Source organism: Gymnogyps californianus, chromosome 19, assembly GCF_018139145.2.
Source record: "Gymnogyps californianus isolate 813 chromosome 19, ASM1813914v2, whole genome shotgun sequence".
In the NCBI taxonomy this organism is placed as follows: Eukaryota; Metazoa; Chordata; class Aves; order Accipitriformes; family Cathartidae; genus Gymnogyps; species Gymnogyps californianus.
The window spans coordinates 1452669-1480621 of record NC_059489.1 but is presented as its reverse complement, the minus strand read 5'-3'; the positions used below and the strand labels follow the sequence as shown (position 1 = coordinate 1480621).

At 53.6% G+C, this 27953-nt stretch overlaps 4 protein-coding genes across 6 annotated transcripts; 2 read left to right on the top strand and 2 right to left on the bottom strand.

The window, feature by feature from the left end:
- The first annotated feature begins 112 nt into the window (after positions 1-112).
- COG1 (component of oligomeric golgi complex 1) lies at positions 113-9302 on the top strand. The gene is made up of 14 exons (XM_050908648.1): positions 113-430; positions 515-759; positions 1224-1405; positions 1787-1957; positions 2059-2212; positions 3087-3297; positions 3471-4259; positions 4576-4722; positions 5702-5863; positions 6182-6309; positions 6909-7017; positions 7481-7590; positions 7696-7771; positions 9139-9302. The coding sequence occupies exons 1-14, from the start codon at positions 113-115 to the stop codon at positions 9277-9279; spliced, it is 2943 nt and encodes a 980-aa protein (XP_050764605.1). The 3' UTR covers positions 9280-9302.
- A 613-nt stretch (positions 9303-9915) lies between these two features.
- On the bottom strand, positions 9916-18496 carry FAM104A (family with sequence similarity 104 member A). Of its 3 annotated transcripts, XM_050908632.1 has the most exons (5): positions 18354-18496; positions 16469-16565; positions 12516-12557; positions 12182-12244; positions 9916-10566 (listed from the first exon to the last, which is right to left on the bottom strand). In XM_050908632.1, the coding sequence occupies exons 1-5, from the start codon at positions 18398-18400 to the stop codon at positions 10324-10326; spliced, it is 492 nt and encodes a 163-aa protein (XP_050764589.1). In that variant the 5' UTR covers positions 18401-18496; the 3' UTR covers positions 9916-10323. The 3 variants fall into 3 exon arrangements, with proteins under 3 accessions (XP_050764589.1, XP_050764590.1, XP_050764591.1); XM_050908633.1 differs by lacking the exon at positions 12516-12557; XM_050908634.1 differs by lacking the exons at positions 12182-12244; positions 12516-12557.
- Positions 18497-18982: 486 nt separating this feature from the next.
- C19H17orf80 (chromosome 19 C17orf80 homolog) lies at positions 18983-22497 on the top strand. Its single transcript, XM_050908630.1, has 4 exons — positions 18983-20068; positions 20560-20667; positions 20862-20978; positions 21509-22497. Exons 1-4 carry the CDS (start codon positions 19639-19641, stop codon positions 21535-21537), a joined length of 684 nt encoding a protein of 227 aa, XP_050764587.1. The 5' UTR covers positions 18983-19638; the 3' UTR covers positions 21538-22497.
- Positions 22392-26285, bottom strand: CPSF4L (cleavage and polyadenylation specific factor 4 like). The gene is made up of 8 exons (XM_050908631.1): positions 26028-26285; positions 25658-25708; positions 25052-25201; positions 24687-24782; positions 24247-24340; positions 23849-23891; positions 23472-23666; positions 22392-22949 (listed from the first exon to the last, which is right to left on the bottom strand). The coding sequence occupies exons 1-8, from the start codon at positions 26131-26133 to the stop codon at positions 22929-22931; spliced, it is 756 nt and encodes a 251-aa protein (XP_050764588.1). The 5' UTR covers positions 26134-26285; the 3' UTR covers positions 22392-22928.
- Positions 26286-27953: the final 1668 nt, after the last annotated feature.

Here is a 27953-nt window from a genome sequence, read left to right as displayed (position 1 = left end):
AAAAATAAATAAATCGGTGTTTTCTCCATCCCCGCTGCCTACGGCCGCGTCGCCATGGCAACGGCGCCCCCTGCACAAAGATGGCGGCGCCCCGCCCCTTCCCATCACAAAGATGGCGGCGGCGGCGGCAGCGTCCACGTCAGCGCCGTCCCGGTTCCGGGCTGGAGCGAGCATGGCGGCGCGGGGCGCGGAGGCCGAGGCGCTCTTCGAGGCGCACACGGCGGCCGAGCTGCGGTCGGTGGAGCGGCGGCTGCGGGCCGGCATCGAGCAGAAGCGGGAGGAACTGCGGCAGATGGTGGGCGAGCGGTATCGCGACCTCATCGAAGCGGCCGACACCATCGCCGAGATGCGCCTCAGCGCCGAGCGCCTCCTGGGCGCCGTGAGAGGCCTGCAGCGGGGCGGCGCGGCCCGGCCCGGTCCCGCGGCACCGGTAAGGGGAGGGGGGGCAAGGGGCTGCGGGGGGCGGCCCCGGAGCCCCCCTGATCCCCTCTTTTTTTCCCCCCCCCGCGTCCAGGCTCGGCCGCCGGCTCAGGAGAACTTCTACCGGGCGGCGGCGCAGCTGAAGCTGCTGCTGGATGTCCCCGAGAAGGTGTGGGGTGCCGTGGAGGCCGGCCGGTACCTGCCCGCCGCCCGGCTCCACCTGCTCGGCTGCCACCTCCGCCACCAGCTGCAGCTCGACGCCCCCCGCGCCCGCGCCAGCCCCGTCCTCGCCCGCTTCCCCATCCTGCTGCGGCAAGTGGCCGCCGCCAGCCACCTCAGGTGGGCCACGGCTGGCTCCTCAGTGGCCACCGGGAAGAAATGTTGTACGAGGAGGGTGGTGGGAGACTGGAACAGGTTGCCCAGGGAAGTGGTGGATGGCCTGTCATTGGAAGTGGTCAAGGTCAGGGTGGATGGGGCTTTGAGCAACCTGGTCCAGTGGAAGATGGCCTTGCCCGTGGCAGAGGAGCTGGACTAGGTGATCTCTGAAGGTCCCTTCCAACCCAAACCATTCTAGGAGCCCATGACCTGAGACCCTGCTGTTGCCCTGGGGCTCTCACTGCCAGCCACCCTGCCCTGTGCCAGCCATGGGGCAAGAATGCCTCACCTGGTCCCGTAACACCCAGATAGTCCCACTTCTGCCTGGGGAAAATAACATCCTTGCTTGGTGGGTTATCCAATAACCACACCTGAATATCTCGGTCAAGCACGGAGACCAGTGACTGTCTGCCTCATTCCCTCGCCAGATCCACCATCCTGCAGGAGAGCAAGTCCCTGCTGAAGAGCCAGACCGTGTCAGACCAGGCGGTGGCAGAAGCCCTGTGTGCCATCATGCTCCTGGAGGACAGCTCTCCGCGCCAGGCCCTCGCCGATTTCCTTCTGGCCAGGAAGCTGGCCATTCAGCAGCTTCTCAACCAGCCACACCACGGTCAGTACAACGGGCTGCCTCTTTTTTAAAGTCAGGGTAACCCCCTTCGCTTCATCTCCCTCTTGCCCCGCAGAAGAGCAGGCGGGTTAGTCCCGTAAAGCTCATAATGGTGGGGACACAGCCATGTCGTGCTACTGCGGTAGCGTGGCTGACACCGCTGGCAGCGTTTTGCCACAGCGGCAAAACGCCACAAAAATTAACAGTCCTCAAGGTCTTAAGCCAAGCCCATCTGTAATGGGGAAGCAGGTGGTGCACGGGGCTGAGTCCATTGCCCTGCAGCCCTTCCCCAGAAGGTTTCACTAGAACCGCAGGCCTTGAAACGCAGGGCTGCTGGCACCTCTGGTGAAGGGGCTACCTTGGCTGAAAGGCATTTCTCTGCAGGTGCAGGCATAAAAGCTCAGGTATGTTCACTGATGGAGCTGCTAACCACTACCCTGTACCAGGCTCATGCTCTCTTCTACACCATGCCTGAAGGGATGCCGCCGGATCCGGCCCTGCCCTGCGGCTTGCTCTTCTCGACCCTGGAGAGCACCACAGGCCAGCACCCAGCAGGTGAGCGCCCAGGCAGCTCTGCGTTAGGCCTCTGCCTGCCCGGGTTTGCAGGCAGGAGGGTACCCCCGTGCTGGGCTGATCCCCTGACCATGTGCTTCCAGGGAGAGGTGGGGTTCTGGAGGAGGAGGTGAAGCTGAGCAGCTGGTTCAGGTACCTCCCAGAGTCCGTGGTGGAGTTCCAGCCAGCCCTGCGGACCCTGGCACACCCCATCAGCCAGGACTACCTCAGAGACACGCTGCAGAAGTGGATCGCCATGTGAGTGTGACAGCGTCCCCTTTTGTAGGGCTCTCCCGGACACCACACAGCCTCTGTGCCAAGGCAGCAGCACAAAGCAAACCCAAGCTCGCTTACTTCCTCACTTGCTCCAGCCAGGCTGCGCCTTCTGCTGGCTTCTTGCCCAGCATCCCCTCTCCCCAGCAGTTAAACAGCCAGAGGCAGCATAGCACCGTCCCAACAGCCAGGCTCTAACTCTCTGACATAACAGACCACCTGGGCTGCACAAAGATATTTGTCTAGAGCTGCTTTACGCTGCCGTAACCGCCAGCAAACAAGCACAGAGTAAATGAGAAAAAAATCCCTTACCTGGCTCATTTGGCTCTTGATCCAGCGCCTCCTTTCTCCTCGCTGCCCTTCCCTGGATTGTGTGGGGGCAGCCAGACCCCCTCTATAGAGTTGCCAGCTCCACCCCATCGCACCATGCCTTCCCCTGTGGATGGGGACAGCCTGGCAGCCCTGCCTGCCCCTTAACAGCCTTGTCAGTCCTGTGTCATTATCGGATGGAGCCAGCTGGTCCCCGCCGTCAGCTGCGGCCTCCCATGGTGTGCTTGCTGGCCATGGGCTATTTCCCCAGCAACCCTTCCCAGAGCCCCCACCTGCCCTCCCTGCCTGCCGCCTTTCCTGGGGCATTCCTGGGGCACCGTGCTCCCAGTTTCGACACCCACCGCAGCCCAGGGTTCCTGCTGGTGGGCACGTGGCTTTCCTGCGGGGCCCCAGTGTGGGATCCAGGGTGCAGCTGCCTTGCCGAGAGGCAGGTTAAGAATTCCCCCACCTTGATGTAACCGATGTTCTCTCCTGCCTTCCCCGGGGCTGCGTCTGAGCGAGTCAGACTGAAGCGAAATGTTGCCTTCAGGTGCAGTGACGACATCAGGGCCGGGGTCAGCAACCTGCTCGTCTACGTGAAGAGCCTGAAAGGCCTCGCAGGGATTCGCGACGCGGTGTGGGAGCTGCTCACGAGCGAGTCCATAAGCCAGAACTGGGAGGCGGTGTGCCGTCGCCTTTTGGACAAGCCTGCTTCCTTCTGGGAGGACCTGCTGCAGCGGCTGTTCCTAGACAGGCTAGAGGTGGGCGCTCTGCTGTGGCAATTCATGGGGAACCTTGCTCTGTGCCCCCTCTTGTTGTCTCAGACAGTCCGCTGGTGCCTGTTAGCAGCACTACGTGTGTATTTTAAGTGCTAGGTGGCAGGAGGCACGTGTAAAAGGTGCTTTTTTTTTTTTTTCTCCTGGGTCTGTTCCAGACGCTGACCAAAGAAGGGTTTGACTCCATCTCAAGCAGCTCCAAACAGCTTCTCACCTTAGCCTTGCAGGAACTTGAAGTCAAATCCAGCACCTCTGCCCTGAGCAAGCACATCCAGTTTGAACACAACGTGGCCCTGTTCCTGTGGTCAGAGAGCTCCAGCGACCTGCCTTCCGACGCCGCTTGGGTCAACGTGGCAAACCGCGGCCAGTTCGCCAAGAGCGGCCTGTCCATGAAGGCCCAAGCACTCACGCCGTGCGTGCAGAGCTTCTGCTCGGCTCTGGACTCAAAGCTGAAGGCCAGGTTGGACGACCTCCTGTCTTACCTTCCCGCGGACTCCTCGGCCGCCAAGGAGGCCGCTCCCGTGGCGCAGCCGCGCTCTGCCTTCGACCGCTACGCTGACGCCGGCACGGTGGAGGGGCTGCTCCGCGACCACTGCGTCGCCTGCATCCACTACGTACTGGACTGCGTGCGCGAAGAGCTCCAGAGTGCCCAGAGCCTGCTGGGGGGGCAGGCGGACGCTCCCAGCGATGCCAGACTCAATGCTGTCCTCTTCATGGCGAGACTCTGCCAGTCCCTGACCGAGCTCTGCCCTCACCTGAAGCAGTGTATCCTGGGCCAGTCGGGCAGCGCAGAGATGGCGCTGAAGGAAACCCGCTCCGCCAAGAAGTTGGGGAAGGGGAAAGCCCAGGAAGTGACCCCCGTGCAGGCCAAGTGGCAGGGGGTGAAGGCAGAGCTCCTGCAGCAGAGCCTGTTTGCTTACCAGATCTGGAGCTCAGCTGTCACCAAGGTAAGGAGCTGTTTCTCTCATCACAGCTGCTTCCTGCGTGGGTTTTGCTCGCTCGGCTCCCTGCGGTCAGCGCTGCTGCTCCTTCGGCGGCTGCTGAGAGCTCGCCACGCTGCTCAGTCAGCCTGCAGGGAGAGGAGGCGGCGGTGGCGGCTCGGAGGTGGCATCCAGTGGGATAGTCTCCGTACGATTCACTTTGGGAGGAGCGGGGGATGCGGGAGGTCGGTCTCTCCGCGGGCAGGAGCAGGCTGCCTGTCCTTTGGTACTCCCGTTAGAGCTGTCTGTCTGTGACTGGGTGCTTTTGTGTTTTGCGCTCTAGGGTCTGGTTCGGTGCTTTACCCACACGCTGCTGCTCGACACAGCTGGCTCTGTCTTGGCCACAGCCACCAACTGGGATGAAATTGAAATTCAGGAGGAGACTGAGTCTGGAAACAGCGTAACGTCAAAGATCCGGCTGCCTGTGCAGGTATGAGAAGCGTCCTCTCGGTAGACACAGCGAAACGGTCTGCTAGGAGGAGAAAAGCGCTGGTTTCCAAAACCACTGCTTTGTCAAATGGTGCCGACCTGCTGTGGAGTTTGCTTGGTGTTATGAGCCGAGGGCAAACACTCTCCAGTGCTCTTATTTGTTCTTTGAGATACTCACCTACTAAGGACAAAAGTGAGAGTAAGGAAATTAGATAGTTGCTGCTGTATATTCAAATGCATGAGTGGCCCAGATCCTGTAAAACTGAGCCAAAGAAGGACTTGTGCCTGGTTTATTATACACAGAGGCCCCCAGGAGAGAGATTTCATGGAAATTGGATGCACTGAAGGACGGGGCTGCAATAGTGGGACTCGGCAAAGCCTAAGACAACCGTGGCTTGCAGCTTTCCGTAGGCATGGTGGTGGTGCAGGAATGACGCTCACAGTGACAAAGCAGGTTGGGGATTGCATGGAGGGAGAGGAGGACCAGGGCAGGAGCGAGTTCTGTGTTTGCACAGTATGGGAGGGGCTGGACAGGTCTTTTGTAGTGAACCTTATAAGGTGAATTTTGTTGAGTCTGAAGGAAAAAGCAACCGGATGAGAGCTCAGGATAGCTGGGAGGCCCAGGAGAAGAGCTAGGGAGTAAATAACAAGCCCAGGCAGAGGGTGGTCAGAGCAGGGTCAGCGGTGATAGAAGAGGCACAACAAGCAATTCTGTTCTGACTACACTTGGGTGAATACCTCTGGTAAATGTACTTGTGGGACTTTTGAGGACTGCTATAACCAAAAGTCTGGTGTGTCAGTAAATAAAAACCCATGAGATACTGGAGCCATGCTATGGGGGCAGGTAGGTCTCAGCAGCAGAGCTTTGTGGTTGCTGAGGAAGTAGGAAGCTCACATCACGAGAACTGAAGCGATGTTGTGCTGCTGATAAAGCTAACGTAGCTTACAGACCACATGAAAATAACAGTTTTCTTAAACAGCCGTCCTGGTACGTCCAATGCCTCCTCTTCAGCCTGTGCCAAGAGGTGAACCGGGTCGGTGGTCACACTCTTCCGAAAGTCACCTTGCAGGACTTGCTGAGGACCTGCATGGCAGAAGTGCTTGCTGCCTACGAAAAGCTCATGGAAGAGAAGCAGGAGAAAGTACGTGAGTGGGATCAGCCCTCGCTCCGGCTGGCGTGGGACGGGAGGGTCGCTGGGCACGCGGTGATGCATACGCTCCTGTCCCTCGGAACAGAAAATGTGTGCCTGAGAGTTGCAAAGGGCGAGTACGTTCTTCCCCTGCCTCCCCCAAAGATGAGGCAAAAAGGGATCAGACACCAGATTGCATGCTCAGAACGGTTCAGTTAGGTTGGTGGTTTCTTCGTGCTGGTGTTTTTAAACGTTTCCCCTGAAGCAGTCCTTTGACAGCGCTCTCCCAGTGTGAGTGAAGAGCCCTGTTCCTGACTGTCCTATTTGCAGAAAGCAGGCACCTTCCCCATGACCCAGAACAGAGCTCTGCAGTTACTCTACGACCTGCGGTACCTGAGCATCATCTTGACGGCGAAGAGTGAGGAAGCAAAAACCAGCAGGATCAAGCATGACTCCAGGTGCGGCGCAGTTCTGGGGTTCAGATACAAGCAGTAGTTTGTGGGGCCCTAAAACGGTTTAAACCAACAGCCTTACCGGCTGTCAGGAGGATGCCTGCAGGAGTGGTGCCTTTGGGCCTCACGGAAGAAGGGCAGTGCAGACTCTAAGCTCTGACATCTTCACCGACACTAAGCTCATCCTCAAAATATAGAAGGAGGGGTGGGATTCTGCAGCTGAGAGCTTGGAGAGAGCAGGCTGGTCCCCCCTGCTTCCGTACGGCGGCAGGGATACCGTCAGAGGATGCTCGTGGAGAGAACAGTTAAGCTTCCACCCAAGAGTTAAAACCTTGTGTACGCTCCGGTCTTGAGACCTGAGGCATCTCTCTCTGAGACGTACCGCAGGGAGAAGGTTCCTCTGCAACAGCAGATGTTGTAGGTTGTGTAATAGCCGGAAACCCTTCAGGCAGCTGCTGTTGTGCTGAGTAATTCCTGTTTTGCTCAGTCACCTCTTAGGGACAAGTCCCTCCGTGTTTCAGAGGGACCAGTGAAGCCGCCCTGTTGGCATCGGCAGCTGTCGCTAGGACGTAACCCCTGAGAGGACTCCTCTGCTCTGCTTGTAGGATTGAGAAGGTGACCGACTTCCTGGAGGGACACATAGATCCGTTTGACTTGGACGTTTTTACTCCACACTTGAACAGCAACCTTAATCGCCTGGTTCAGCGAACCTCCGTAAGATGAAGGAAAAGGAAGGGATGGATCAGGAAGCAGGGCCGCAAAACACATTTTGAAGGGCAGCTGGGGTGGCTTTATAAACGGCTTAATGCCTAAAGATAACTACTGGTACTGACTCAGAAATGGGAAGAGTATTTAATGCCAGCTGAAGATAAGAGGAGCTTGCCGAGCTGGCTGCACGGCACATAATCATGCATGGAGTTGGCTGAACTTTATCTAACAGGATTCACTGGAGCCTGTGCAATGCTAATTGGGTTAAGTAGTGCTGAAACAGGCCGAGAACTCAACTATGGTAATAACGAGCAGCGCCAATTAAATGCAAGAGTTAGAGGGGGAAGGGAGACAGTGTTCAAACTTAAAACCAATCACAAGTGGCATGCCAGTAGACTCGCCAGCAGTGTCTTGTGTGGTCAGCTCTGCAGCTGTCCCCAAATACAAACAGCTCCTTCGTGCCTTCTAGGTTCTCTTTGGCTTGCTGACCGGGACAGAGAACCAGTACACGAGCAGGAGCAGTGCTCTGAGCTCCCAGGAGCTCCACAACATCTTGCCGTTAGCATCCAGCCAGATCAGGTAAGGTACTCAGCTCTTCTGTGCATTCTCATGTCTCTTTGGGAAGCGGGTCTAGAATTGCTGCTTCCCTGTGACCGCCTGCATTTCTTTCTTCTGTCTCTTAAGATTCGGACTTCTGCCGCTGAGTATGTCGAGTTCGCGAAAGAGCAAGTCCGCTACCAGGAGCACAGAAAGAGTTCAGGTTGGTAAAACTGAGCCGTACTAACTTTTTTGCCAGTACTCACTCTCCCACCAACACTAGAGCTTGCAGGGGGAAAAGAAGAAAGTAGCCAAACAGTTAATATTTAACCTGATTTTTATTTTCGGTAAAATGAGAGAACCATTACGGCAACACAGCACGAGATGGTTTGGATTTCCCCTTGACCCTCAAAAAAACCTGATGGCCCCGGTATTTTTGGGGCCCACTGCTCTGTGGTAAAACATAAGCAATAACCACTGTGAAAATGCAGTGAAGACTTATACAGATGAGGCATTTTGAGGTCAATGCATAAAAGACAATTCATTTAAAGATAGCTGCAAGAAATACTGAAGGATACTAGCTAATTATTTGAACTCCTTTCCAGTGCGCTGCTGACCTTTAACTCCTGACGAAGCCTGGCTTGGGTATTTCAGCCTGTGTGAACAGAGTGGCTTGCTTCTCTTGCAAAGGCTCTGTGTTGTCCTGTTTCTGAGTTTTATCGGTAGACAACCATTGTGTTGCTACGTTTCCCCCAGTTTAAAACATCTGCTTAGATAGAGTTCTCTATGCTGAGGATTGAGAGAGCCAAGGAATACCCCACTGCTACAGGAAGCAGTAATTAGTAATCTGTCTCCTTTAGCTATTATTAATGCAATAATCCATCTGTGGTGATGTCTTTTCAATGGGGGCAGACAAGTAAAGGTCTGGTTTTATCAGAGCACTCTTGTTCTCCGTTGCTCAGAAGCATTAAGGACCAGACATAGTATAAGGGTTGTTTATAAGCCCAAAGCTTCACAATCAAGGTATTCTTTACCTCTTACACCTCAGCTGTAGTAGTGTAGAAGTGTGCAGTGATGTCTGGCTCGCTCCTACCACTCCCCTTGTCTGCTGTGGTGGCACACGTCTGTTCTGCGCTAGTCACGCTTCTCGGAATCCCTGACAGATGCTGGCTCCTTCTTTTAGGCTAAAACAGTTCTGGAGAGGTTAAAGTCCATAGTTCCTCAAGAACAGCTCTCCACACAGGTGACAGCTGTACTTCTACCACGCTGCTATCCCCTTGCTCTGAGAGCAACAGCCCCTTCCCTGCAGTTCAGAATGGTGCGGGTTTTTTTGAGCATTGAATGACATCCGAAAAGTTACCTGTTGCTAACAGCAGCAAGGCACTGTGCTGCTGCCACTCACAACTGCCTCTGTCTGTCACTAACCACCAGGAGTGACACCGCTTAGGTTGTGGTTCAAGCTCAAGTTGCCTGGGAAGAGCTGTTCTGCTGTAGTCTATGCCTCCTTGCAGCTACTATAGATGAGGGTATGGAGTAAGCCAAAGGTATGCTGTAATAGTTACTGATGCTTTTGTTTTTAAAAACGAACAGGTTCCACCTCCTGCACTCACAAGAGCAGAAGACGAGGCATCGCGCCCTGGCGCTCTGTTCAGGCAGCTCGTAACTGAGGAGGAAGACACAGCTGCACCTTCTCTCTTCAAGCTGGGATGGCTTTCTGGCATGACAAAGTGATGCAATAAAAAAAAAAAAGCTTCTCTGTGTATTCTTCTTTAGCGAGATCACGCTCTCCCCTTGGCAGGGAGCGGTGACACCTCCGCTGGTATTGTCAGAAGTGAAGTACTTCTCCATCCTTAGCCAGATCATAGCATGCCACTTGAGCCAGGCACAGGTCACGATTGTCCTTGCCATCTGGCTGCTGGAACAGAGGTGTAGCTACTCCTTCACCTCCTATTCCTTAGAAGTTGTTAGCCTTAAAGTCAAATTAAAGGGAAAAAAAAAAACCCAAGACAACTGCACACTGTAACAGAAAACAAAACATTTCACAGCTAGAAATGGGTATCAGGGCAATGTAAGACTCCTCTCCTTCAAAAGCCCCTCCCCAGGCTACTCTATACTTTTCTCCATAGGCACCAGGAACCCAGCGGGCGCCTGACATTTCGGCTACAGCTGCGTAAGCTTTCCTGGTTCTAGTTTCACATTTTCTTTTCAGTACTGCAGCAGTAAAGATCAAGCGAGATAAGGCTCATCATTGCACACCAAACTGGGTGGAAAGTTTGCAGGTGGGGCAGTGCTAAGGGATTCCAGTGACGGCACCTATTCTTACTGTCTTACTAACTCTAAATGCTCAAAAAAATTGTGTTGCCAAATAAATTTTTTACTAGTTTATTGAAATTAAAAAAGACTTATAAAACTGAAGATGAACGTTTGAGAGAACTTTACATAAAGCAACAAATTGCTAACAAACAGATTAGGCAGTCGATTGGAATTGGACATTTTGCAATCCTATAACACAGATGTGGATTCCTCAGTCTCCTCTTGACACGTACTTATAACCACCCCAAAAAGAATCCTATAAAAATTGCTTCAAAGCCCCTTTTGCATTGCAATAGTGCAGCAAACCACAAGTAAACAATTTCCTGTTAACCTGTTATTTCAAATATAGACTGAAAAGGCAAACAGGCATTTTGTGCAATTCCATTTTAACAAACTTTTAAGTTGAAATATCAAATCTACACAGTGCTGTCCCTTCACAGAAGGCAGGGAACTGCTGGTTCATCATGTAGGAAGGCGTCCCCGGCTCTGTAAGCTGTGAAAGTGTGCCTCCTTCAGGATCTGGTTGATGTGGAAGTAAGGACCTTGGCTTAGTGCAGACTGCTCGTGGAAGGACTGAGAAGAGACAGGACTGGATCCTGCAATTATCGGGTTTAGGCTGGTTTCTGCACCGCACGCTCTGTCAGGGCTGTTGATGCTACTGCTACTACAGCTGCTGCTGCTGCTGCCGCTATCGCTGCTGGAGGACTGAGACAAAGAGAAGGTTAACAGCAAAATCACACAGTTTGCTCTCCTGTCCATAATGAAACACCTCAGGTAAGCAAGCCATCTTTACAACAAGTCCCTCCCTTCCAGATTTTCAGGCTCACGTTCAGCCTGATGGACTAATGTAAATCCACCAAGTGCTTTCTCGGCATTCGTAGCTTCCGTTATTGCCAACACACGAAAAGCGTCACAGAGCTGAAGGGATGAGCAAGCCTTCACCCGGAGGTTCGCTGACCTCCGGTACATTGGATTTCAATCTTTCGGTTTTAGGCCCATCAGCTCTGCCCCCATGACCCACATTAGCACTAGTGAAGTTTGCTGAATTCATCCGAGAATTGGAAAATAAAGAACATTCCTACTGAACTGCACGTGTCAGTAAAGGCAGGCAGGGCATGAGGAAAAGTTTATCATCACTTCTGTTCTAGCAGACATTTTAGGTAAGCACCATGCAAAGCATTTTCCTACAAGTCAATCTTTCTAAAATGAAATCTGAAGCATCCAAAGCAACAGGCTGTTAAATGCAACACGATACCCATTTTAAGTCTTTGAACACCTTGACATACATACATACTTACAACTACTCTTCTCCCAGTTAAGTACGGGGACTGCAATGTTAACTGGTAGTTTTCCATAACAATTTACTTGACGATTTAGCTCGCATAGAGGACAGGGCTCATTTGCCAGCATTTAGGATAAACACATTTCATGGTAATGACTAAAAGAGCATTAGCCATCATTTTCAGTGTTTCAAAGACATAAAACTGTTTGGCTTACACCATTTTAAGGGCTGCTAATGAAAGGTTCCATTAGTTACAGCTGAAATATTTCATTACTGTGTGATATGCTGTTCAGGACAACACTGCAAATATTTAGGTGCTTAAGAATCAGAGAGTGGCTACTTTGCCATCCAGTAAGAAGTAAATTCACAAAAGCAGCCAGCGTAAATGACAGCAGCTAAAAAAATGCCCACATTTTTATAAGTATTAAACTAAAACCACAGAAGTCAAAGCTTGGTGGCCACAGCAGAGGAAGACAAATTTAAAGAAGTCCACAGTAATTTAACAGTCAGCACCACATCCAGAAGGCCTCACTTTGGAGTAAATCTGAAGAATGGTGCAAACCGCACCCGACATGTCTGTCAACAAGCAGTGAGAAAGGCCCAGGAAGGCACTGCATGAATATTTGAGGTGGACCACATCTCAATGCCGACTGGAAACCCCACGGCACTGATTCCACAATCGATCGTGACAATTCAACCATATAAATTTCCTTGTTTTGCTAAGCACCAAAAATGCTACAGCAAGCAAGACAATGGCACCAAGGCTGCACCCGCGCTGGCGTGTTAGGTTCAGCTAGCAAGGAGAAAACAACAAAAACATGTGAAGTCATTCTTGAGGAAGCAGCAGATGTAACTACATGAGCAACCAGCTCCTCTTCCTAACGCTGCTAACGCTACAGAGGGAGAGAACACCAGAAGGACAGAGAGGAGCCACGAAATGGTGCTTGCTAGACCATCTCGTTTTGCATAGAAGCACAAATATTGAAATGCAATGCTGTTACGCTGAACAAGTCACAGCAGCCTTGGAGAGAAACCCACCGCACAGGACACTTTGTTTCCTTTTAGTCTGCGTTCCTTACTGTTTTTCATTACAGCCACCTTCTGAAAATCAAGGTAAAAATCGAAATGAGAACCTAGTATTACTTACTGCTAAAGTTTCACATCTTAACCAACATTTTAGAGCTGTTAGTAATGATTATTTTATGCATGTCTGTTTTTTTTAAAACCGAGATAGTGTCCTGGGACGTGCTTCCTACATCTAAGGCTGTGGACAGATGTGGTTTGTCAGACCCTCTTTATTTCCATTTCTCTAATGCAAAAATTCACTAGCACATGAAGCCCGTTTATTGCCCAAATCATGTCAAAGACCTACCATTTCCCCAGGCTGTGGTGCACATTCTGTTACGCATTTGGACTACAATTAGACAAAAAAAGAATCCTTAAAGTCATCATGTCAGCAATGACAGGCATCTACACAATGAAACAAAGTTTTAAGTAAAAGGGCAAAGGAAAGTAGCCCAATGAAAGTTTATGAGAACTTTTAAGTATCACAAGGGCATCTTCAAGGTTTACCTGACTCATTAGCCCCTCTTAACATCACACTGAGTAGCTATAGAAGTTTTAAATAACTTCCAAACAAATGTCCCGTTAAATGTATTAATCTGCTGATCTGTGACACAGCATCTCAATCACTCACGACAGGAACTTAAGAAGCCATTCAGACCCTGCTGCTCTCAGAATCGTTCAGGATGAGTTTAACAGAGACGTTATCTGGTTTTAGTTAGAATTGAAGACCAGCCCTTCCTCAATAGTGTAATACTGTAGAGTGGCATAGTTGCAATGCTAGACAAAAACTGTGATTTGAGAGAAGCAACTGCTGCCGTGCGTCAGCAATCTCCACCGATAAAACAGTGGTATTTCTAAGCTCTGGGGAATCCTGTCATCAGTCAGAATAACAAAGAGGAACCACAAGAAATTGGGTTTTACAGAAGTTATTCAGGAAGGAAAAGAGTTAGCCAGAACACTGCAGACTCCCTTCCTTCCCAGGGAAAATCAGAGCAAAGGGCTTTTCATTGGTGATTCCCCAGGTCGCAGAGCACAATTGCAGATTCTCATAATCCCCATGAGCGGCTGCTTGCAGCCAGGCCCTCAGAGGATCCACTGCAACTCTGCCTGACTTGACGTACGGGCCAGCAACGACAGGAGAGTAGGAAGGGCTTTTGCTGCATTTATAAGCGAGTGCCAGGGAAAACACCACAGCTAACCTCTTGGTAAATGGAGGACAGGCTGAACAGGAAGTGGAACACGGTGGCAAATGCTCTGCTTCGCTAATGTTTAACGTTCGCTGTAGTTCTAGTCTAGCGTTTTCGTCGTGTGCCTGTTCATGGACTGAACTGCAAAGCAGAAGTTGACTGTCATCCTCAGGGTGGCTGTCACCTGGGAGCGTGGGACTGGTTTGTTCCAAGAAGAGCAGGAGTTGCACATTGTTACAGCAATTTGCCAAGAAGCAGTGCTGACAGAGATTGAAGAGAATCTCAGTTTCCCTCCTGTAAGAGTCAGTCAGAGTCAAGAATGCTGTCTACCCTGGATGAAAGAGCAATCTAGCGGGAGAAAACAGCGATATCATTTTGCATCGAATCTAGCTCATGTGAGCAGCAGGATTCAAAGTGAGGGACTGAGGGATAACATCACAGAACAGCCCACGTTTGAATTGCCACTAAGAAAAAAAAATCTCCCTTCATCTTACACATATTGCTGTCAGCTATGAAGAGTAAGACAAAAAAACCGTAAAGAGATCCTGACAAAAGCCAAGTCCAGTGTTAGTAATACGGCTGCCTGATTTTCATACCGAGGTTATGTTCTCAAGTAAACCACACTCTGTAAGAGAAAACAGTCAACTTTCAACTGAAAGAAGGCAAAAGGAATCAGTACTTTAGCTAATGTTTCACAAAAAGCAGGTGTGCGTATGCCCTCAGATGAAAAGCAATTCTCTCCTCATGTACTCTTTGAAGTTACAAATTGCTCTTCCACACATGCTTTCTCTCCTAGTTCAATATCCTAAAGCCAGTGAGGATTTTTAATCAGCAAGAGCTGTCTTTGCAAATGGCAAAGTATCAGGAAACTAAACAAAAGTATTACAAATGGCCAAGAATTTCAAAGTGCCATCAATCGGAAGCACTTGTGCACTATAAGCACAAGAATTTCTCCATTTGGCTTAGGAAGTCCTTAAAGAAACATTTGAATAATACTGATTTAATCTCATGGCTTGAATTTCTGGGCATGCTCAATTCAGTGATCCTACATTACACGAAAACGAGGGGTGGGGGGGGGGGGGGTGGGGAGCTCTATTCATCAGTAGATGACACTATGAATTTTCTTCCCTTCAGAAAGAGAATAACTGATTTTTGTAAAACTGTGTCCAGCAGGCACATTCCTCCACTTCAGCGTCAACAAAGAGATTCTCCTTCCCTGCACGTCAGGGTTTAATGTGTTAAAAAAACATACTTTTACAACGCAAGTGCATGCATGAAGCAGGAGTCTTAATGTTAGCCTCAGCAACTGAACTCTGCGCTGATGTTGCTGGTGGCGGGGCAGGCAGTTCATGCCCATGCTGTTCACTTGCAGGCACCCCAAACAAAACAGCCGTTAAGGACAGAGTTAAGGTCATCCATTCTTGTGTGGCTACTGCAAGACTATTTCCATTTCTGCATTTTAGCGGCTTTGCCCAGTCAAACGCCAAGTGTTTATATGACAAGCGAAGGTGCTTCTGCCACTCACCATTAAGGTTTTTCCTGATATTCTTAATTTCATTACTCCTACTTCAATCCCTTGTTCCACACTAAATTCTTCCTCCTCCCGCCACAAAGCTCGTTTAGCCATTAACTACTCTACACACGAAGAGGTGTTTAACCTGTTGAACAAGTGATTCAGTGTCAGATGGCAAGCAACTATTTATGGTTCTACCCGTTATACCTGAGAAGCAAAAACAACTTCATCCCAGCAAGTCTTACTTCTGGCAAAACAGCAATACAGGAACCAGGAACATTTTTCATCACAGCAAATTCCTTCGTGATGAACACCTTGGCTGTTAGAGCATTTTCCATACAATATCACTGACTATCGCATCAGCTACTTGTAAAGGTGTACGGGTTAAAAGAAAGTCTCCCTCACAAAAGGAATGGTGGGATACAGAGCTTTGCGTCATTTTAAATGTAAATATACATTTGAAACCATTACCATATGGTAAAAGATACGTTGCTCAAAGTCACATAGCACAAAATATTCTCTGCAGTCAAAGTATAGTTAATAGTTCAATATAACTGCAACAGTTCGTAATTACTCGTTACAGCCAATCTTCGGAGTAAGAGGGCTGTACAAAAAACAACACCGATATTTCAAAAACCTTAAGAGAAATCCATTTCATTAACTTCCAGGGACACAAACCAGGAGGGAGCCTCTGCTCCACACGCTCTTTTTCATGAACATTTTGCAACAGAACTACATTGCTAATTAGAAATGCATACAGTGAATTTTCAGATGATTAATACAGGCAACAATTCAGGAAATCTGGCAGCAGTTTGGAAATCAGCATTTTTTAAAAAAAGAAATCTCATAGCTAGCAAATTGCAGCATCCTAGAACACCTGTCATGTGAGCAATGAGAGAATAAGAGACAGTTTATCCCACATCCAGCAAAAGATCACAGCAAACACGAGCAGAAACCCAACAGTTTGGGTTCAAGTGTTGTAGCTGTGAACGAGCGAGTCTTGCTTAAACTGCCAAGCTCTATCAGTCTTTTTTAAACATCAGATAAGCACTACTGCTTGCAACAGGCACTTTGTGTATCACAGTAGTTGGAATGCTTTTTGACTTTCTACCACAAATAATCACATTACTGTAAGTAAATGCAAAATTGGAAGAGTAGATGGCCAGGCAAAGTGACCACACGCACTTGTAATCCACCTTAGTCATCTCCTCGGTTCTGGATACGTTACACCTCATTTCAGACAGCAAAACTAAAAGTGGCAGCAAATGCTTTTCTTGTATCTTCACTTGGGTACTACACATCAGTACTTGAAATATATTAACAGAAACATTCAGGCCAAAGATAACCAGGTTCACTGGAAAACATGCTGATTTTCAAACCATGTTTCACAGATTTCAATCTCTGAAGTACGTAACAGAGTCAAGCCTCATGACCTCGTACACAAAGCAAAAAAAAGTATTTTCATTAACTACTCTGCATGAATAAAATTTCACAGAAAATTCCAATTGTTATTTAAATTCAGCATTAAAGGAAACTGAATTTGCCCGAGAAGGCTCTCACCTCAGTGTCCCAAGAGTCCTGAAGGACAGTATTCCTGGTACTACGTTTTGTCTGGGGAACATGACTGTCATCTTCATTGCCATTCCGTCTTCTCTTCCTGAAGAAAGTTCAGGGAGAAAGGAGGAAAAAAAAAAAACCAAAACATTATCAGCTTACTGATATACCTTCTGTTTTGTTCTCTAAAATCAACTCCACAAAAAAAAGCAGGAAAACTTGATAAATTAACAAAGGACGTAGCTAAACCTCTGAAGTGCTGTAGACTTTCATATTCTCCTTTTAGCTGTTCTCTACAGAATAGAAAGAAAACTATCACGTTTCTCACAAACTAGCCAGGCTGATGTTTTCATATCAGTTTAAGGGATATGGACTCACACCTACCATTAAAACCAGTGCTGAGCATCTTTCTAAATAAACTCATTTGACAATTCTCAGCCTTGCAACTGCTCTCAGTACTCAGGCACGTCTAAAAATAAGCCTGGGACTTTGAATGACATCTGACAGGCTGAGAAAAGCACCCAGGAAGAGTGGCAGTGACCACACTTTCAATAAATACCCAATTACGTTCATCTTGCTTACACAAGTCTGCAGTTAGCGCCTACGATGACTTTCTTTAGTCTCTCCACTCTGACAGCATTTGAAGTCAAGTCACATTCCTGGGCAACACTATTTTCCATGCGGAAAGGGAGTTTTGTCAGAAAACACCTCACGGAAGACAAATCCTTCCCTGTTTCTGACGTATTTGCCATCCGCTTATGACATCAACGCTGCTTCACAGCAGCTGATGAATAACAGCAACCTAGAATCCCTGCAAGCCAACTTCTCTCATTGTCCGCAGAATTTTAATACTAATATAATTTTTCCTACCATATGAACACCACAGGTCAACCAGGACCTCAGCACGTTGGGCACTATCCAAAATATAGGATGGAGCCATTTCAGTGCCTAAAAATTAATACATACTCAAATGAGTCAAAACAGACTCAAGTGAGGTATTTATAACTGAATCTTTTCTTACAGACAAGCTTCTGCAGCAGGCTCAGCTGCCAGTATTTGGTCCACGCCTACAGACCAGGAGCTGCCTGGTCTACTCTCCCATCCCTGGGATGCCCACAGCGCTCTCAACCATTGTCCACCACAATCCATCGGCTTCTCCCTCTCCTAGGACCACTCTTCTTAGAAGAGACGTTCCCCGCCTCGCTCCACATTTGCATTGCCTCTAGATCCCTCCTTTTCCTAACGGCTGCAGCCCACAAGCAAACTCAACACCTCCATCCCCCACGGCCTACCCTGCCGCCTCACAACTCCGGGCACTCACAGCCCAGCTCTTGCATGCTTCACGGTCCCTCCTGTTTCTCCCCCACCCCAGGTCCTCCGCCCAGACAGGACCTACCGCCTCCCCTTCCCCACCAAGACGAGAAATGCCCCTCCAGCACACCGCGAGGCTGCCCGCATCCTCTGCGTTCTCTACGCCCGTTTGATCTCCCGAACGCAGCCAACCGCCCCCGCCGGCTACACCTTTAACGTTCACCACCACCACCACCCTCCCAGCCCCAGTTTAATCCCTTCTAGAGATCAGGGGGCCGCTCCTCCCCTCTCCCCCCCATCCCTCACCTTCACAGCTCCCCCCTTCCGCGCACCCTCTTGCTCAAGCCAACCCCTCTAGGGCGGTGTAAGCCATCCCCTCCACCCTCACCCCCTCCTCCCGCCTGCCAGCCCGCCTCCCCGGTCACCACATACCCCCACACACACTCTGAAACCTCCCCTCCGGTGCCCGAGGGGGCTGTCCCCCGGAGGCCGAGCCCCTGCCCCTCACCCCAGGCCCCTTCCCCAACCACCGCCTCCCCTCAGGCCGCGCTCCCCTCCCCCACCCCGGCTCGTCCCCTACCTCTGTCTCGCTCCCCGCTCGCTCGGCAGCGGCTGCCGGCAGCTCATGGCGGGCTGGGCTGAGCTCTAGCGAGGCGGGACGGAGCAAGGCGAGAGGCTACGGTACGGTGCGGTGCGGCCTGGCCCGGCGCGGCCCGCCGCCCACCGCTGAGGAGAGACGTCCCCCGCTCGGCTCCAACCGCCGCTTCCGGCGTCTCCGCCTCCTGCGCATGCGCAACGCCCTCCCCGGGCCGGCCACTCCCCTTCTGTTGCGTCACGGCGTGCGCCGGGGGGGGCGGGGAAGGCGCGCATGCGCGGTGCGCAGGGCCGAGGCCCCCCCTCCACCGGGGGGGCGGCGCCTGACGGAAAAGCGGCCCCGGGCAGGGCGGCGCGGTGCTGCCATGGCCGCGGCTCCGCCGGGGCGGGAGCTGTGCCCGTACTGCCACAGGCCATTCAAGCGGCTCCGCTCCCACCTCCCGCACTGCAAGGCGGCGCCCAGCCCAGTCCCCGGCAGCGCCCCGGCGCCAAGCCCAGACCCAGGCCTAGGCCCCGGCCCGGCCGCCAGCAGCGCCCCAGGCCTAGGCCTGGCCGCCGGGCTCTCCGCGCCCGGGAGCGGCTCTGGCTTGGACGGAGCCGGCCCCGCCGCCGGGCCGGGAGCGGGCGGTAAGAGCAGCAAGCGACCGCCCAGCCCCAGCGTAGGGCAGAGGCTGCCCGGTGCGGCCCCCCGGGAGGCGGCGGCAGGACGTGTGGAGACGGCTGCAGCGGCTCGGAAGGGGAAGAAGGCCGTGGGCGAGCAGGGTGGAGGGTCTGGCCCCGGGCTTCGCCACCAGCCCATCGGACACCGCACAGAGCGGAAAGTGGAGCCCACGGTACAGGACGTGGCCACGTCCCTTGATTTGCTCCCCGAGGAGGTTAAAGATATACCCGAAAAGCTGAGTAATGGAGTGAAAATAGTAATAGAGAAGCACCGCGCTAGGGTGGTCAGGGAGAAGAGCGGTTCCAAGAGCCGAGGCACACACAGGTCGCCTGTGGAAGGGTCGGATCCAGGCAGTGCTGCCGACCACGCTGACCCAGCCCAGCCTGACCCCCAGGAGGGAATAACCGTTCCAGAAACCGCAAACACAGAGACGCACGGCCTTGGAGCTGCGGAGAATGCATCTGCAGGCTTGAAGGGAGAAAAAGACAGTAGTTTAAAGGCAACAAAAATACCCGTACTTCAAGATCTCCCTGAAGCTGACAGCAGAAGTAGCCCCAGTGACCTCGTTCAGCAGGAGGGAATAGACAAAACCGTGACAGAAGAGAAGCAGATGTACCTAGAAGTTGGTGTGGAATATAAAGCCCCTCTTCCTGCTTTGCATACCAAGAACGTCCATCTGTCAGCGATAGAGGGTTTCAGAGGTGACAATGAAGGGACATCCAAAAATTACCTAACCAGCATACAAAAGCTTCACGAGAGCAAGAAGCAGATGGCTGTGGTTTCCGAACCCATCCTGAACGCGAGGAGGGACAGCGAGCTGGCGCTGCACCAGTTCTTGCTCCGCACCTCCAAAAGCCAACCCATCTGTCTATCCCAGGCCTCTGGCAGGAGCACGCAGGCCAGTGCCACGGGCTTGGAGTGGTTTCCAGACTTATATCCTAATTATGATGGGCTGAGTATATTTCCAGGGAAGCCTTTCCAAGAAGACGTGGGGATCACAACGAAGACACCAAAGGGCAATTTCTCAGAGGGACGGCAAGGTAACGTGAGAAACAAAAGTCTCCGCTGCTGAGATTTACTGCACTGTCAGGCTAAACTGTCTGATGTGAATGGGAGAGGAAGGGTAGGAAATGCTAAGCTGCTGGGCTTGTCCAGAAAGGGATCCAGGAAGGATCCAAGGAGGTTCTGCTGGGCTTGTCCAGAAAGGGATCCAGGAAGGATCCAAGGAGGTTCTGCTGGGCTTGTCCAGAAAGGGATCCAGGAAGGATCCAAGGAGGTTAGCTGTACAACCCTCCAGCCTGCAAAACCAATGGTTTACATTTCTATTTAGGTTTGAGTCAGGCTTTTGCATGTTTGGGCTGGTGGAGCCAACTCACTTTGTGGGAGAGACGATTCACTCTTCCTTTCCGAGCAGTCAGTCCCAAGCCCAAGTCCCTTGCAGCCGTGTCGGATACCGGCTCCGTGCTCACCAGCACCACAGGCGTTGCCCTCACCTTCCTACCTTTGACCGCTCTGACTTCTCATCGCACAGGTCCCCTCTCAGAAAGGCGTCTGATGGATGTAAGGCTGGGGGAGCTGCCTGTGTGGCTGGCCACCCGTGACTTTTCTCCCCAGGGGCTGCTTGGAGGAGTGCAGAAAGGTGAGGCTAAATTCTTGGTGGTTGGGGCAGAATTGTCCCACTTACCTGATTTACTTGCTGCAGCCTGGTCCAAGTGGCCAGTCTGGATCTTTATAAATAAATAGACCCAACCATTTGGCTTTGGAAAGTTACATGGAAACCAGTGAACTCTAAGACCTGCGCATGATTTGACCCTTGCATTTCTGTTTCAACAGCCTGGAGCAGCTATTACGACAAATACATCAACGTGAAGAGGGGCGGACCAGCTGGGATCTCCATGCTGCTGGCTGGATACTGCCTCCTCAGCTATGGCTGGAACTATCAGCACATCAGTAAGATTTCCTTCTTGGTATCTGTCTTATTTCAGGCAATTCCTCCTTTTGCAGCAGGCAGAAAGTCTATTTGCCATTCATGTTAATTCAGGCTCTGAAATAGTTTAAATACTTCGCAGTTAAGACTAATATCAGAGCTCAGAGAACAGCATTCTGACTTGGCTTAGGTAGGCAGAGGAATTTAGCTCATAAAGGTGGCGATAACAGTTGCTGATTCACAGCTTGTCCCTGGAGGGCACCCACCAGGAACTGTCAGGAGCACTTTTAAACCCTGCACAAAGCAGAGGGAGGGGATGTTCCAACACTAAGCACCCATTCCCTGGATTTACTCATAACTGACAAGGGATTTACTGGTGTTTGTGTAGTTTCCCCAGCAGGACTTGCTCCCACGCACAGCTCTACAGCACATAAACAGAAAAGGCTGCAGTCAGTCTCCTGCTCATCACTGCTGGGCCAAGCACACTCGTGTAGTCCCTGAGCATAGCACTGTGCTAACTCTGTTCTGTTTCCCCCCCCCTCACTTTTTCTAGAGCATCATCGCTGGCGTAAATACCACTGAAGAAGCTGGAACAGCACCAAAGGAACAGTCACGAATATTTGACTGGGAGTCAGCAGAAGTGCTAAGAACCAGTGTCCCTACAGGGATTCAAATCAGTAGAGGCCCATTTACTGTCAGAGACAGGTTCTCTAATTGTTGGGGCGGCTGATTTTCAGTTTACCCTCCTGTAGACAGAGGGGTGACACTGACAGTAACAGCCTGCAGTCACTGCTCTGTGGTTCAGGCAGTATTTAGTACTGAAAGAAGAAAGTGTTAGAGCCACCCCTTGGAGGTCTGTACGCAGTAGAGCTCCTGTAGTCTGCAGAAGCCCAGATCTCTTGCTTTGGGACACCAGACACAGGACAACTCCTTGACCTGGGCTGTTAATATAGATTAATTGACATGTATGTTGTAGTCTGAGTGTTTGGCAGTGAGGTTTGTGATGTGTTGTGGCAGGGGGGGCTTCAACCAGAGTAACTATTCCCTTTAAGTTAGCAGAGTTGTGCCCGGCGCAGCCCATCTTTTACTTACCCCTCTCCGCAGCAAGCGCGATGGGTTTGGTACCGACTGGCAGGAGAAGGGTGGTCCCTGCCCCTGCTTCGCCGTCAGCGCGGCGCTGGTGGGACTGCCTGGGCTCTGAGGGAAGGACCTTTGTGAGGGCATCAAAGCAGCGGCACTCAGACCGCAGCGCCCTATTTCTAGAGAAAGAAAATCCATTGGATTAGCTGTTGTGCCCAAAGGGCAAACCGATGTCTGCATCAGACAATTGAGAACAGTTAGAGGAGTGCTAGTTGTAGCCTGCCATCACCAAACACGTCTGGAAAAGGGTTGGTCATGTTACAGGCATGAAGGGTAAAAAAAAAAAAAAAGCCAAGGAAAAAAAATCTGAACTCTTTATTTGGAGCGGTGCAGTAATACTGTGTCAGAGGTGTTTCACCAAAAACTCCCTCTTGCCAGCAATAAAAGCGTTTGTGAATTTTCCTTTCCTGCTTGGCACTGTCTGTTCTCAAACAATGCTGCTTCTTGCCCCCCTTCACAGGGGATTAGCACACCCGCACCCTCATCTGCCCAGGACCCCAGCACGAGCTGGTCCCACACCCCTTCAAACCTGTGATTGCACAGTGACCGCTCCTGCTGCCCCAGTCCACGTGCAGCCAGCTGCGCAGGAGGGAGCAGAGGCAGCTATGAAGAGTCCAATTTTAGCCGCATTAGGGAAGCTGTGATTTCTCTGCTGCTTGTGCAAAGAGCTGTGAGAGCCGGTGCTGAGCAAAACCAACTGGCTTTTCGAGTCCAGCAACTGCCCTAGTAGCCGTCTCGCTGGCTCCATCGCGCTTTACGGTGTCTTCCTTCCACGGTCCGTGCTGGAGCACTCGAGTCACTTCCCCAGCAGGGTCTTCCCACACTTACTGGTGTTAGTGACCTTTCTGTCCGCACTGGGGGGGCAGGGAGAGGCAGGCAGCGGTTTTGTGCTGGATCAACCCAGTGCCACGTTACCGCATGTTCATTTTCACATCATTTCCCAGTGACTGGGCTAATGGAGCCATGCCTTGTTCCAGCACAGCTCTCACCTGCAAGCAGCATCCCGAGACCTCCACCTCCAACTGCAACAAACCTCCGACCCAGAGGGACGCGAGGGGCTTGCTGCTCTCCAGGGCTATTCCACTGCGCGCCAAGTGTTTATTACCACAGAAGTCCCTTCTCCCCACCGTCACTTGCAGTCAGATTATTTCAACCCAAGTACAGCCTCCTTCCCCACTGGTTCATGCCCCAGCTGCCTGGAGCGGGGGCAGACTCCAGGGCCAAGAAGAAAAGCCCAGGGGAAGACAGACATCTCGAGTCAAGGAAGCTATTTCAAGAGCGCTGTGGGACTCCCCGCACCACGTGCTGCCCCTCGCCGTAGCGCTTTACCCTCCCTCCAAGGCGAGACTGTTCCTCCCTGTCCGAAAAACACTCACCTTGAAGCATGTGCCTCGTTCAAGCAGGCTCTGCGGGCCCGAGGGGCAGCTCCTGGTGTCCCACAGCTGCGCTGCCAGGTGCTGGGTAGCACCGGTGACTGGTGGGGCAGGCTCCATGGGTGGCACATCCTTGCGTTCGCTCTCCTCGCCGGCAGCCAGATCCAGCTGTACCAGCCCTTGAGGACAGCCAGCTGCCTGGGGGGACATGGGGCAGGAGGGACAGTTGGCAGCTGCTGTCCCACGAGCTCCCACAAGAGCTGGGGCAGAAGCAAGAGCTGTGGGGCACGGGCAGCTGGTGCATCACCCTGATGGGCAGAGGCACAGAGCGAAAGAGCTTCAGCTCAAGGGAGAATGGCATAGGACCTTCCCTGCATCACCTTGGATGGATCCGTGCTGCTCGTCATCAGCCCGGCCTTGAGGCTGCAGAGGGACACAGAGGACAGGCAGTTATTCCCTGGGACATGGCACGCGGTACCCCCAGATCCCCCCATGGCTCCCACCGCCTCTCAGGGCTGTCCCAGGGCTCAGGCAGCTGGTCCAGGCATCCCTGTGGGGACCGGGGCTGTCCCCTGCCCACCCGCTGCAAACCCTGCTGTCACCAGCTCAGGTTGGACATGGGGAGAGACCAGAGGGGTTCAGTTAGTTCAGACGAGGTCCAAAAGCACCCTTGTCCTTGAGCCAGACACTGCAAGGGCCACAGCCACCTCTGCAGCCTCAGAGAGGGGGCTGTCCCCCAGCTGCGTGCCGAGCTCCCCCCAGCCTGCCCAGTACGTACTGTGTGAATTTGCACTGGGGTCCTTCTGGGCAGAAGCCAATGAGGTAGTTGGCACACATCACCCGCCGCGTGTGCTTGTACTTGCACAGGGGACCTGCCACGCAGAGGAGAGGTTCCTGTTTATGGGGACACGGCATCACCCCCTGCCCCGCAGGGATTTCAGGAGCCCAGCTTTCCCCAGCAGCCCCATTCCTCTTCAGCTCTATGGGGTCTTTGCTGCCCCAAGCCCAAATCCCCACTGGGCACCTGGTCCCACTCCCAGGCAGTCCCCAGACACCCCACTGTGGTTCACCCCACTCTGGCTGGGTCACCTCAGAGGTGGCAGGAGGTTGGGCCAACAGCAGGGTCCAGACCCCTCATCACCAGTGGGTAGGAAATACGTGCTGCCACGGGAGAGTCGGCAGCCCCTGCTCACCCCAGCACCCGTCCCGGCAGCTCACCATGCCTGCAGAAACCACGGTCATACCAGAGACAGCCCGTGGTGCTGGCGGTGGCATCAATGTGCAGGAAGGGACAGTCCTTGTTGCTGCATTCACCTGCAGGAGCAAGGGGTGGGACAGGCGAGACAACGCTCGCTCAGCAAACGCAGTGGAAATCACTCAAGGATGGGCTGGATGGGAGGAACTGAGGTGCCTCGGAGCACCCAGGCTTGGCACGGGGAACAGTGGCCCCGAGCGGGTGCCAGTGGTGTTTCTTCCCGCAGACAGGAGGTGGCATCAGGCACTTGCTCGAGGCCAGACCCAAGGGACATGGGTGCTGGGGTGGGAGAGGCTCGCTGGGGTGCCCAGCCGGGTCCCACACCTACCGAACTTGGAGTAGAAATAGCACTTGGGCATCTTGGTCACGTCGTACTCGTGCAGGAAGTCGCACCCATCGCCCTTCGTGCAGGGCCCGCGCACCCAGTGCTTGCACACCATCTTCTCCCCACTGACGTGCCGGAAGGGGCACCGCACGCCTGGCTGCGGCACGCACCCACTGTCACAGCCTGCCTGCGCCCCACAGCCCCTGCCATCGCAGCCCCTCCCGTCCTGCCTGCACCCAGGAACCCCCCAGCTCCTTGGCTTGGGACATGCCAGCAGGAGCTTTCCGGGATGTGGAAGAGATTTGCAGCACCCGCTGGGTGCACGGGGCTCAGTCCCCCAGACACTGCCACAATCTGGTTGCCCTGGAGGTGTTCAAGCTCTCCCTGGTGCAGAAGGGCAGGAGCACTCATCCAAAGGGCCGGAGGAATGATGGACTCTGAGCAGCGTTAGCATTTCGGGCCAAAACCTGCCAACCCACTGACCACAGAGCAATCTGCCACGGATGTGGGCTGGTCACGGAGTGGAAAGAGGCTCCATCCTGCTCCCTGGGGTCCCCAGGATCTTGCAGGGTGGTGTCAGTCCCATCCCCATCCCTTGGCAGCACTCACCCTTGGGGCACAGCCCTCGGTGGAAGAACTCGCAGACGGCTGCCCCCAGCTCTGCGGATGAAAGCAGGGCAGGGAGAGTGTCACCCGCCGGCCCCAGTGCTGGGACCACTGTGCCGTTGAGGGCAAGAGCATCTCAGCCCCCTCCACTGGCAGCCCCCCTCAAAGCTGTGCCAGATGCATCCCTGAGGGAGCAATGCCCGGAGCCAGCCTGGCCTCAGGCAGGAGCCCAGGGAGGAGGCAGGACAAGAAGCACCCAGGCATTGTGGTGGGTGCAGCAAGAGCCAGGAGTACCAGCAAGGAGGAGAACCCCAACACCTCCTGCACCCCTGTCACCCTCCAAGGATGCCACAGGACCCTGTCCCCAACTTACTGTCCATACCCAGGAAGGACAGGGGCCGAGCTCCTCGCTGCTGCTCCACATCAGCCTCCAAGTCAAACCTGACCTTCTCCACGCCAGCCACCAGCTCCTGCATCATCCCTGCTCCTGCAAGAGGCACCTCCAGCCCAGCACAGGCAGGGTGCAGGCAGGGAGCACGGCTGCAAAGGGGCTGGCAGTGGGGCTGCCCGAGGAAAGCACAGGTCTCCCAAGGGAGCACCACTCTCTGCAGGTCACTGCAGCCAACCTGGGCCCCAGCAGTGCTCAGAAACCCTCCTCCTCCTCCCCAAGCCAGCGCAAAACCAGCACAGGCAGCAGCCCCGAGCCCTCCATTTAGAGAGAGAAGCTGCCCACATCTGATCTCAATTTGCAGCCGTGGTTGCCTGGTGCCGCAGCCCAGCTGCAGGGAGCTCAGCCCCGGGCCCCCATCGCATCCCCCGTAATTGCCTCTCCGCACCGACATCTGCTTTTCCTCCAGCCCCGGCACTGGGGCAGAGCAGCTGGCCCACGTCTCCCCCGGAGCATGGGGGTCTGCCGGGGCTGGCGGTGAGCCGGGTTAACCCCCTCACACCGGGGCTGCTGCTCAGCCTTAAACAGAGCCAAATGTGGCCTGAGTGCCGTAACTAAACGCTCAGATAGCAAGGGACGGATCCTGTGTGGTTTTTGTTGTACTCTGAGTGCTTTGAGCATTGCTGGGTGGACAGCAGCACAATCCCCAGCCCCGCTCTCCAGCGCCTGGTGCCCAGCAGGACAGACCCACGGCCCCAGGCTCCTGGTGGGGATGGCCAGGTCACACCTTGCATCCCCATGAGAAGCCCCTTCGGTCCCCGCTGCTGGGCCAGGGGCTTGCACCCATGCCAGGCTGCAGCGGCACGTGCCGGGCACAACCACGGTGCCACGCTGCTTCCCGGGGCTGCCGGGGGCCCACCCAGAAAAGACCGTGCAGCCCTTGGGTTTAACCTAACGCTCCGTCCCTCCTCCATCACGTGGCTTCTGCGGCCACACGCATCCCTGGCACACGCCTGGAGCGACATGGCCTGACACATCAGGGATGGAGACCTGCTCCCATTCTGTCACTAGCTATAAATGCACTGGACCAGCGCTGCCCGCCTGCCAGAGTGCTGCCTGCAGGTGCCGTGGCTGCGGCCCTGCACAGGGTGCTGTGCACCGACCTGGCATGGAGCAGTCGTGCCGGCCACATCCCGCACACACGCTGAGTCCCACACCGAGATGCCCACCCCGTGCTGTGCAGATGGAGGGTTTTTGGGGAGGCTGCGGGTGCAGCCCAGCCGACCTGCCCTCCCCTGCAGCAGGCGCTGGCCGGACACTGCTGGTATTGCAGTGGTGCTGGCATTACTCCCCGCTAGCCCAGGACCCGTTGCACTGGCCCTGTGCTCACTCGCTCGTCGTGTGCCAGGGCCACCATCCTGTCCTGTTGAGCAGGGCCGTGTACCCATGCATGCTCAGTGAGCCAGCGCGCGCTTTCTGCCCCGTCGGCTCACGGCAGCACAGTGCTGCCGAGCGGGAGGCTGGAGCCGACAGGCGTCACAAAGATCGCGATTGCCAAGTGACGGTCGCAGGCGGCCAGCGCTGGGTCACCCCAGGGCCTCTCCCCTTCCTGCAGCACCAGCGAGGCCCCGGGGAGCGAAGGGGTCCCGGGAGGGGGTGCAAACCCCGGTCACCTGCCCTGCCCTGCTGCTTTGCATCAGAGCATCCATAAGGGACAAGAGGAGCCAGGTCCCCACCAGCAGCCTGGTGACCTCCCAGGAGGCAGGGACCAGGACCATTGGCTCAGGGGATGGGTGCTCAGAGCAGGGACAGGAGGCAGCAGCCCCGGGACCCTGGCACAGGGCAGGGGGGGCTGTGCTGCCGTGGCCGGGGCAGAGGCAGCCCGGTGAGCTCAGAGCCATCGGCTGCAGC